Genomic DNA, 11,695 nt, shown 5'->3' with positions numbered 1-11,695 from the left:
AACAGCTATAAAAAATTTCTCAAATTAGGGCAGAATTCCTTATCTGGCAACACTATACATATAGTGTAAATATGGTAGCCACTTTAACAAGTCGAAATTCTGCCACTGAAATTGATTAGAATGAAACCGCCAACCAATCATAAGCTACGGTTTTAGTGACGTAAAAAATGGCGAAAAGAAGATCATAGAAAGCAAATTAAGTGATGGAATTTTTGTCAGCTGGTTGGCTTAAGGGTTAGGGTTAAGGCTAGAAAGTAGTCATTTCATTGACGCGGGTTCGATTCCCACTACTGCTATTGCTCTTTTTCTTCTTTAATTACCAAATAAAGTTCAAAACAAGCATTAACGCTCTGGATGAGTGCTAGAAGGTTCACAATTGGACGGCAGCCTCTTATAACATGTTCTGATTGGTTGGCGGTTGCATTCTAGTTAATTTCAGTGGCAGAATTTCGACTTGTTAAAGTGGCTACCTGTAAATATAGCCACAGCCTTAAAAGACCTTTGCCATTCACTGTTCATGTAAACAGAAAATGCCATAGCCTAATTGAAATGATCAAGAAATTTGAACGTAGGCTATGATGATTATGTGCTTGATCTCATACAGACGTTGGCAATCATGGTCTTCCAAATTTCTCTGTCATTTGCCATTCGTATAAAATCATTCGTTTTGACTGCAGTTGCCTATAAACAACAATAATTTGGTTGTTTAAAGTTTGTTGATTTAAAAACTTGCTATTTTCTAATCAGCAAAAGCTGTTTTTAGAGTATAGTACTTTATGCATTGATAGTACATATATATATTAAATTTACTAGTTTGAGCTTAACTACTAGCTTTGCTCATGGATGGAGCATTGAAGTGTAATATCAGGAAGTGTCGAAAAGTTTTGTCATCTGGCCAGGTATGGGTGACTTCATGTTCTCATTTGTTTTGTCCTGACGATGGAGAGAAATATGTGGGTAAGTACTTGCTTGTTAGCCTAGGCCTACTGCTTTCATTGGATTGTTGTGTTTTGATCATGTAGCTTACATTGTATGCTATTAGATCAAACAAAGTTATGACAACAAATTTTAGGTGGTCTAGTAAAAATTAAATTGGCCTGTGCTTTTTAAATTAAATGCTATTTAAATTGAAGAGTTTATAGTTTTCTGTTACTATATAATATTTTTCTAACTAACTAGCTTTGTATTTGGTGTGCTAGCGTAATAAAGATAGTAGCCTAAAGTATTTTCTGATTAAGTTAGAAAAAATGAACCTAGTATATCATAAACTTAATTATATTGATAATTTTAATCATTGCAGTAGTTGATTAGTTGAATTATTTATAATAACTGTATATTTTTAAACCAACATTTAATTCATGATTTTGATTAATATACCCTCTTTTGATCTTGCTAGATTTATGCTACTCAGCATCATATTTTTTCCATTTGCAGCTCAAGAGAAGAAGTGTCCTGTTTGTAGCCATGCATTGACTGGAAAGTTGGATATTGTTCGAATGGATTTAAATCCTTCAGAAGCATTTAAGAGCATGGTTTTATGTGGATTGCATCCAGATGTTGTGATGGATATTTCTACAAGAGCTGTCACATTTTGGATGTTTCAATATCGTCAAGAATATCTGTTGAAAGTACATACTGTTTGTGACATGTTTGTCTCCCATTGGCCACCCTTGAGTACATGAATCGGGTGTTGTTTAACTATCATACAATAATATGATACTGTTTGCTTCTTTGTTTTTTAAATCCTCCACATGATACTAAGTATGAAACATGTCATCAACCTTTGTAATGTTAAAATGACAGTTGTGACAACCACACCTTAAGCTATCCCAAGTGATAATTAATTGCACATTTGGATTGTGATGGTATGGCCTACATCAAATTATTTATCAACACATTTTTACTACGAATTAATTGCACATTAATAGCATTAACATTGAAAAGTTGTTTATTTCTTTTTATTTCATTTTATTTACACCTTTGCTTTGGATTACTTAAGTTATCAGCATAAAGACATTTGAACAAATTTTGTCAACTACCAAGGGAAAGCTTCAGAACAGGAACAATGATGTTGAAAGCATGTTCAAGTTTTGCACTCTTTGTGAAATATATAAATTGTAAGTTGTTTCGTGTTATTTATGACGTCCTTATGTATTGTGTTACCACATGTATTGTATAGGAACACCAGCTCAATAAAATGTCTGACAAATTTGGAAAGATGGAAAAATATTGCAACAAAATGATGTCAAATTGGCAATTAGAAGCCAAAGCTCTTGATGCAGAAGTACACAAATGCAAGAATGAGCTAGAAGTCTCTAGAAAACAATGTGAAGAGGTGAGAGTATTTTTATAAGTGCAAATCACTGCTCTTATGTAACCCTTTATGGAAGACGCAATACGGAAATCGCACTTTTCTGGTTGTTGCTGCCAGTTGCTGGAATTGTTTACCTATTTGTGTAAAAGAAGCTGAAAATTTAAATGAATTCAAAACTTGCTTGAAAACATTCTATTTCGTTGAACAATATGACTGATGGTACTGTATCTTATTATTTTATTACCGTCGTCATGTACAGCGCCCAGGAGCATATAGTTTGTGTTGTAGATGTGGTGCTGTATAAATGTTGTTATTACGATTTCATAAATCTTGTTAAAATTTATTTGCTTGTTTATTGTTGAACGAAGTTGGCAGCGGAACTTGTTAACTCTGTGTTTTTTCACTGTTGTTCTATAAGTACCAGAACCACGCTCATCAGCTCCTCATTTCTATGTTACATTCGTATTTTATGAGCTGTTGCAACATAGACGGAAATCTAAAATTTTAACAGTTTTTTTCAAATGTAGCACGTCAACGCGCTGTTGCTTTTGTTGTCAAGGAGTGGTAACCATTAATTCAATATTAAAGGAAGCTATTTAGTATAATTTTTCCACGCAGTTGAACCAAATGCTTCGTGAGAAGACTCGTCAGCTCCAAAAGTTGCAGTCTTCGTACAGCGCGCATCGACATTCTTCGATGCAGCCAAATCGGACTTATTCACCGCACAGCTTGCAGACGTCTCCGAAAAGGATAAAGAAAACTCAGTTTGGATCAACTTCTAATGTCCGACAGCAAACATTATCGGCATTCGATATACAATTAGGTAAGCATTGTACTCCTGCTGCAAAGCATTTCTTGCTTTATACATTATCGGAGGGCAACATGCGTTTGAAATTACTCCACTCCTTTTTCACAGCAACGGCACATTATAAAAATTTGCAAACATTGTTTAGTGTAATGATTTTTATAGTAATCTTGAGAAAACGTATACTTTGATTCAGTTACCTTATCAGTTAAATAAGGGGCTGTTAAATTGCGTGATATTTCTGATGAAGGTGAAATTGTGAGAGCCAGAATTTTGTTTGTAGATTAAAGATAAACGTCATGTTTGGCATCACATAGGTGAAAGTGACCTTATTTTAGATGTCATGAAACGAAATTAAACATCATGGAAAAAACGTTAATTTTTCCCATTTCAGGCGTTGGACAGCAATTTGCTTCCCCACAAAAAGAAAAGTCTTTCGAAAGCTCAGCATTTTGCTTCAATGCAGCATCTCTTCAGTCATCGCCATATGGAGGACAAGGGGATGGACCAAGAGGACGTAAAGGCTGTGATTCTTAAATATCTTAGTGTTAGCCAATGTTGACAAGATTTTACAATTCATCACCTTCTAATGAACTGGAAACTATCCTATAACTGAATATTTATTTTGGGAGTGTAATCTCTGCTAATCTAGAAAAGCTGTTGGATGACGCGGGTGTTTCTACTCATGATAGGAATACAAAATGTGATTTTGGGTTATGGTTTAGAATGGCAACCCTGTTTTTTTTAAGATTTCTTAGGCCATTTTAACTAGAGTTGGATTAATTACGTAGTTTTGGTTCAAATATATTAGTCTATAATTACATCATCAACATTTTTAATGACATGGTAGTGACTTTGTACTGAAAGTTTCAAATTGCAGTTGCTTGCAAGTGTAATTAATTTCAATAAATATTTCAATATTTATGTTTATGGAGAATTTTTACGCAGTTTTATATCTGATACAACCACGTGCAACGGACATTTCACAACAACACTTTACTCAGTTTTCGGATGTAGAAGTCTATTTTAAACCCTTATTGCGGCTCAACATCACGAGAGTATATCCTGCGTACAACTTACCCCTTGTAATTGTAATGTAAACCTTTTTTGACATTACAATTACTGTATATTACACAACTACAAAAAATTTCAAATACATGAAAATGTGTAATTATAGTCAGGGCCGTGTGAGCACCATATTGACCCCCCACCCCCGAAATCCACTAGTGGGCCCCTATATTTTGTAATGGCTCTTAAACATAGAACAAGAAAGCGTTAGGTTATGTCCACAAACTCTGTTTTACAAAAAAAAGAGTAAACATGTCGACAATGCAGTAGGCTAGTTGATCTGAAAAAAGTTGGGAAAGGACCAGAGTTTTAGCAAAGCCAATTTTATAAAATAAATGGATAATGCAAAACAAAAGTGGATAAGGGGTGGGGGGCTTGTTCCCCGGAAAATTTTGACAAATATGATATTGCTTTGGTCACTTTTTAAACATTTTTGGCGCAATAATGTTTGGTGTTGTTTATCAAGATGTACACTCTGTAATATGCAACCATAAGGTGTTTTGTATGTAACCAAATTCATCAAGTTAAAATTGGATTTGGGTTGAAGGTTTGGTTTAAAATTTAAGATAGCTTAACATTTCAAAACAAATTCATTCACGACCAAAGAAGGATTTCAATAATTTATTTCTTGAAAATCTGTAGCCTAGGCCATAGCCTAGTAGGCAATGATGTAGCTTTTCAGCAGGCTGAGCTTCGAAAATCTATTTGAGGTGTTCTTATACCTTCGTTTCACTTATGGTATTTTTGCTGCTCATTTCACTTTATAGCCTATCTTCATTAACACAAATTTATCAATTTAATTGTTAATTAATTAGTCTATTGAGTGAGCAGTGTTTACCTCGGAATATTACATCATTTTATTAGTTTTTTTTGTGAGACACAGAAAACTTTTTACAATCTTAATCCGCTTCTGAAACTGTGCATGCCCATTGCTCAACATTGCTGATTAGGTAAATAAAATGTGGTTGAGCGAGAAAATTTTGCAAAAATGAAAAAAATCTATATTAATGTTACCGTACATGTGAAATTACAAGTCGAAAAACGGTGCACAATCTAAGTATGCGTGAGCCCCGAGATAGAGGTGTTCCCCCAGCCGGAAGGTTGTAGGTACGGCTTTGCGTGATTTAAGCTATTGATTATTATCGAGTTTCTGTGGCATCTTTTTTATTTTAAATAGTCGAAATACATTGCATAGACTAGGACAGCCCCCTAAACAGCCGTGGCCTCCCCGGACTGGGGGCACAAGGGGCGGTTAACATGGCCCTGATTACAGTCAATTAGCCTACAATTGTAATTGATCCAACTCTGATTGAACAATGGCCTATGGCAATTATTTGACAGGTAACTTATCCCTGTTAGCCTACACATTGACAGGCAATTTCACTTGAAAAGTTTATTGTTTAGATGGTGCAGGAAACGAGGAAGACTTGTCAAGAAAATTATTTTTGTAGCGAAGACACGGCGAAAAAATCAAGGACGGTTTGTGCTGATGATGAATGGTCTATGGCGCCGGTTCCGTCACATCAACTGGGACTTTTTCAAATGTGTAAGACTACTGTATTTGTAGTCTAGTACAATTATTTTTTCAAGAAATGGTATTAATAAAGCTTGCGTGCAAGTTGTTTTTAATATTTTGCGAGTTATATTTTTTGTCGAGTTCTTTTTATATAGCTTAGTTTTTTTACTCCTCGTTTATTTATTATTGCAAAATCTGTGGAATAAATTGATTTGAATTGCTGTGCCTCCAAACTCGAAAGTATTGAAGCTTCTTCGTTTACGAACTCACGTGCGTGACGTGCTAACCAACTGGCTATAGCTATGTCATAACTTAACAAAAATATAAAAAAAAGTTTGTTCCCTGAACTTGATTTACACAAAAAAGTTTTATTTGCTTTGGTAAATAAAAAAAGAATAGCGCATAATCTATTGACCCTCACCCTCTGCGTACGCCACTGCTGGACTTAGGCTATAGATCATAATTTACGACAAAAACTTAATTGCGTCAGTAAGGGACCATTTTATCAAAGCCACTATAGCCTACACATGTAGCCTATATAGTAGCTCTGATTTTATCATAGAGCAAGATCTGAATTCGCTTAGCCGAGGAAAAGTGTTTATAAAGAGATTTATGCCTGCAATTTTAGTTTCAAATTAATGATAGTGTTAGCTCAAACATCATTTTTTATTTCTCGCGCTTTTTGCACCGCATTTCCTGCAGTTTTGACAGCAGCATGAATGATGATGCTATTGCTCAACAGTTGAAACTATGGGAAAAAGAAACGTGGTCACTCACAACCAGGGCCGTTGAGAGGATATTTTGGGCCCGGTAACAATCAGATTCTTGGACCCTAAATCAAGACAACTATAAGGAACACTTACTGTACCCAAAGAATACGAGGTGGTTCCTTCATGTTTTCGAGGCCCTAAAATTATTTCAGGTCCAAAAGTATCCCCTGTCACCGCTGATGCTCATAACAATAAACATGAAAACTGGCAGCAGCGCAAAGGAACATGGAAAAAACAAAATATAGATTAAATTGAAAAGACAAAATTATAAATGTAGTTAGGGGCTGTCCAGGAATATAAAACACATCCTCATGAAATTGCAAAAAAATGACCCCTGTCCGTGCGGACAAAATTACTGCCCAGACAGTCACTTCATGTGGTCCAGATTGGGTACGGATCTGGACCAGATAAAGTGGCTGCCTGGGCGATATCTTTGAAGTGTAAGTGGCCACAACCGTTCTATAAAATTGAATTGCTTGCGTGAGACAACAAATACAAGCTTCTACTAGGGTGGTGGTTTAGAAACTCTCCATAAGTTAGTTAATTATTTTAGATAAGGTTTTGTACACACTCATCGAATTTTTGCTCAAAAGGGAGTGGGATCAAAGCTAGAACGCGCGCAGCAGTGGAAAACGTTTGTCAAGTTCCGGTTTCAAGTGATCCGTTATTCTGAAATGGACATCGATATACTAATACTACATTGTTAATGTTTGTGCGTGTCTGAACCGTTTCCGCTTTCGTAATCTGATGCTAAACCAGGTTGTGAAATCGGCAGGGATAGAGGAACCACGTGGGCCTAGGCCCACCTACTTTATTTTCTGGGTGGGCCTGGCCCACCCACTTTTGAAAGCCAAACTTCTTTGAAAAGCTACGGTAGCGAAAACGGTAGTTTAGAGAAGGAGTTCCAAAAAAAACTCTTCAATCATTTGATACACACTAGTTTGATTACACAGGCCAACAAAAAAATGTTGGCACAAAAGGTGAGAGTCATTTTAGAGTATTTCAGGGCCCCTGATTCCAAAAATGCACTTGGTTTTTTCGAATTTTCGAAACAAATAATTTGAAGAACATAACTCTTATTCTGTAATTATATAAATGGCCTTCGTACCGTACCTTGATGGGTGTTGCTCAGTATACTAGACCTACCATAATAAAAAATTGCGTTTGTTCATCGATGGCTTTGTTTTGCTTATTCGTCTAATTTGTTAAGCAAAACAATGTAGGCCTATGCATTTTGTTTGTAGCCTACTTAGTAGCTTAGTTAGTAAGTCTGATACTGTTAAAGTCAACAAATATATTAACGCAAAGCACAAGTTATATATTCTACATCTTGTATCCTAATGCTTGCTTCACGTCGTATTTTGATTGTTACTAGGCCAGTAGGCTAAACGTTAAATAGCCGTTTGTTTGGGTTGTAATCAACGTGATTGGTTTCAAATAGCGTTAATACAACTCAGAAATGTGCCTGGGATTACTTTCAGTTTTGTCTATGTAATAAACGACACGACGTTAAATCTATAGGCCATAGGGGCTCAAAATTGCAAAAACGATGTTTTTGCTGTTGGGGAACGTTCAAATATTACGTAACTCCTTCGAGGGGGAGGGGGGGTTTATGCAAAGCGTTACGTTAGCGTCACATCGGGGGAGAGGGGGTTCAAGCAAAACGTTACGTAACGCTTTCGAGTACGGAATGGTAGTTTTTTGTGCTGAATTTGTAGTAAAAAAGCGTTACATGGGGGAGAGAGGGATTGAAAAAAGCGTTACGTTGGCGTTACATGGGGGAGGGGGGGGGTCAAAACTTCGGAAAAAAAGCGTTACGTAATATTTGAACGTTCCCTAGGCTATCTCAAAAACTAGAACCAATTCGAAAGAAACAAGTGCATTTTCGGAATCAGAGGCCTCGAAGTACCCTGAAATGACTCTCATATGCCGTGCCTTTTTAAAAAAATTTTTGGCCTGTGTTATCTTTGATAGCTCAGTGATGAAATCTAATCTTCAAACTTTTCTGTTGAGGCCACTGTTGATGGGCAGCACGTGTGGGTGTGGTTGCGTGTGATTGGTGGAGTAATCTATAAATCAATCTCATTGTTCTCTAAGGTTAAAACAATGATATCATTACACATTATGCACTATGCAGTGCATGCACGTAGGCCTACCAACTGTATAATGCTGCAGATCTTTTCTCCCAGGTTGGTATTATAACTGTGTGTGTATTTTGCCTTTTTATGTGTGTGTACATCGCCATATTTTGTACAGCGCTATAGAGCAATTTAACAATTTTGTAATTTGTTTGGCCAAATCGTGCCCAAAATCGGAAATTTTTTGCTGGTTGGCACAAAAGACAATCATGAAAACACAATGTATAAATGATTTAAAGTATTAGGAATGCAGCAATGTTATGGGGGGTCTGGAGGGCTTCGCCCCCCAGAAGTTTGATTAAGTTTGACTGCTACGCCTTTGGGCCCACCTACTTTTGAAATGGTTCCTCCATCCCTGAAATGGTTCCTCCAAATCGGTATAGATGAATGGTCTAAAGAAGCATTTTTGATGCCAGCATGCAGTGCCTTCCGAGCGAAGATAACTAGGTTAGGCTTACATATTTTGCAAACAGTCGAATAAGAGTTTTGTGTGCAGTGCGAAAAACGTTTGATATTACAAAGCAGTTTTGTACGAAGGTATTATGAGCTAAAATCACCGATGGCTTTAATGCACTTTTTGGGGATCTGGAATAGTAAACTATAGAGGGTTCCTATATGAACCGTCACTTCAGTTGAAGTAGTCCAGTAAGCTAAGCTGGTTGGTTGGTTTTGAATCTTTATCATCAGACTGGACAAAGCCTTGATAGGTTATTCCTGGTAGTTTCGCATACTTGTAGCCTAGCGGACTTTTGACCCAGGACCGGTTACCGAGATTGGCAGAGTGAAGTTGTTTCTATTGTTAAAATGTCGCTGCAGAGGAATTATTCCATCCTCTATGTGCCGCTGAATAAAGAGCAGTCTTGAAATGCGCTGCTCAAGCTTTGTAGAACGGTTGTGGCCACACTGTTAAGTAAAAAGTGTTTAAATTTCCACCACTAGAAGTGCTCTCTGTTTTCCACTCTGTGCTTTTATTGGATGGATTTTTTTCTATCATGAATGGTGGAAAAATCCACCCTTGACCAATGGTGGAAATTTCCACCCCCAGCAAAATCCACTCTTGATTGTGAAAATTTTCATCTCTAGGGGTGGTCTCTGTTTTCCAACCTATACATTTATTGGGTAGATATTTCCACCACAAAAAGTAGCCTATAAAATTCCACCCTTCATTTAGTGGAAATTTCCACCCCAGCATCATCTACCCTCAGACAATTTTAATTTCCACCCTTTAAAAAGGTAATGGTGATCCCATACTTGATTTAAGTACCGTATCGGGTATAAGAAGATAAGGTTCTCATTGTACTAAGCCTTTGGCACTAAGGAGAGCAGGGTGGCCAGTTCCTTTCTTGCAGCCGCCTTTCCAGCAGCTATTATGCCTACCCAATTTATAACTCCCCAGGTAAAGGTGACCGGTGTTTTCAACAACCAGCTTAAGCTGGGAGTCGAAGCAGGTTTGCATAATTGGAAACCTAAGGCAGTTGGAACAAAGCAATTGGAAACCCAAGGCAAAACCAATCAGTTGCGCCATCCATCCTTTAGGATGGTCATATTTTTTACCTTATTCTGTTTACTCGAGATGGAAATTTCCACTCCATAACGCAGACGGCTTTTTTATCTCAAACATTCTCTGTTCCTGCATTTCTTTGTTGTACTTTTTAGCTTACAAATCAAGCCAATTTATTTTGATTCAATAGAGCTTTGTATGAACAAACAAGCAGAGTAAAATGAAACTGTCAAAACCATCAAAAGAATGCATTCTAATTTGCAGTTGTTGATTAGATTGTGATACAATTAAGAGGAAAGCGAAAGATCATAAGCAGTCATCTAGTCAGGTAACGTCCCTGTCATATTCTGTCTGTTTACTGGTGTATTATATACAGAAACAACATACACTTCCACTTTGATTAATTACTGACAACAGAATGTACTTCCGGGATACTTGCCAGGGTTGCCAAAAGATAATCTGGTAACCGGTCATAAGCATAACATAATAATCACATTTCAATACACTACATCCCTTCCTTCTCGGATTAAAACGTAGTTCTCAAAGGCATTACTTATTTGGATAAAACTCATTTTACATTAAATGATTATTAAGCTACAGGTGATGAAAACCATGAGCACTTGAACCAAACGACGCATCATCATTAGGTTTCGTTTACGTAAGCATCATTCATGCAATCTATGGTATACACAGATTAACTTTAAGTACCAACATTTACTGTCAAAAGCAATATAGCCATACTCCAAAGATCATGATTAGCCTAATACGTTTGCTTCTACTTTTCACACTTTGATCTTGAAATTGTAGTGGCGAACAATTAAATAGATTACCACTCAATTGACATGACGTTTAAACAAATAGACATGCGTTCCAGAGCTAGTCTTTATAACGAAAGAACAAAAGGAGTCATAGACATACAAGTCTGCATTCTAGTCACTTCAAGTTACATAATCGTTAAAGCGAGCAGGTTTACTGACATTACGTGTCGGACGAGTACGTACAGGTATTGAGGACTCATTCAAATCAGCGTTCACGGTCATGTCAGCAGGAGGTGAGTTTACATTTTCATCACTGGTGTTCAATTTCTTAAAAAACGACGAATTTCGTGTCAATTGAACCCCTTCATTGTTTTGTACTGTCACTTCCCCCCTTTCCTTCCTAACTACCTGTTGGGTAGCGCTATCAAAATTTGCAGAAAGTTTATTTGATTTTTGACTTTTAACCAAAACTTCATCTCCAACCCGAATATCTGAGTCGACAGCACGTCGCTTAAAGTCAGTATATAGTTTACCGTCTATTTTACCCTTCCAGTCTCTGTCTCGAATCCCTTCATCAAAGATCTGAGGTTCTCGGCACAGTTCAGGTAATTTAGACTTCATTTCTCTGCGAAACATCATATAATAGGGAGTAGAACCTGTAGAAACTTGCGGAGTTGAACGATATGCCATTAGAAATTTGTTGATCTCATAGCGCCAATCTTTCTTTTCAACTTGAGCAACTTTGATTGCCTTTAACAATGTTCGATTTTGTCGTTCCACCTCCCCGTTTGCTTGAGGCCATAATGGTGTTGTTTTGCGGTGTAT

At 36.9% G+C, this 11,695-nt stretch overlaps 1 protein-coding gene across 2 annotated transcripts; it reads left to right on the top strand.

Annotated features, from left to right (window-relative positions):
* The first annotated feature begins 768 nt into the window (after positions 1–768).
* LOC145781341 (E3 ubiquitin-protein ligase CCNB1IP1-like) lies at positions 769–5,928 on the top strand. Of its 2 annotated transcripts, none has more exons than XM_082593120.1 (6): positions 769–957; positions 1,435–1,628; positions 2,180–2,335; positions 2,933–3,137; positions 3,514–3,636; positions 5,592–5,928. In XM_082593120.1, exons 1-6 carry the CDS (start codon positions 840–842, stop codon positions 5,636–5,638), a joined length of 843 nt encoding a protein of 280 aa, XP_082449246.1. In that variant the 5' UTR covers positions 769–839; the 3' UTR covers positions 5,639–5,928. The 2 variants fall into 2 exon arrangements, with proteins under 2 accessions (XP_082449246.1, XP_082449245.1); XM_082593119.1 differs by having other exon boundaries at positions 3,514–3,645.
* The last annotated feature ends 5,767 nt before the right edge of the window (positions 5,929–11,695 follow it).

This window comes from Aplidium turbinatum, chromosome 12, assembly GCF_918807975.1.
Source record: "Aplidium turbinatum chromosome 12, kaAplTurb1.1, whole genome shotgun sequence".
NCBI lineage: Eukaryota > Metazoa > Chordata > Ascidiacea > Aplousobranchia > Polyclinidae > Aplidium > Aplidium turbinatum.
The sequence above is the reverse complement of the archived record's forward strand: the minus strand, read 5'-3'. Positions and strand labels throughout refer to the sequence as shown.

Coding starts and splice junctions, on each gene's coding strand:
- LOC145781341 (XM_082593119.1), top strand. CDS start 840: ATGGATGGAGCATTGAAGTGTAATATCAGGAAGTGTCGAAAAGTTTTG. Junction 958..1,434: donor CGATGGAGAGAAATATGTGG/GTAAGTACTTGC, acceptor TTCCATTTGCAG/CTCAAGAGAAGAAGTGTCCT. Junction 2,336..2,932: donor CTAGAAAACAATGTGAAGAG/GTGAGAGTATTT, acceptor TTTTCCACGCAG/TTGAACCAAATGCTTCGTGA.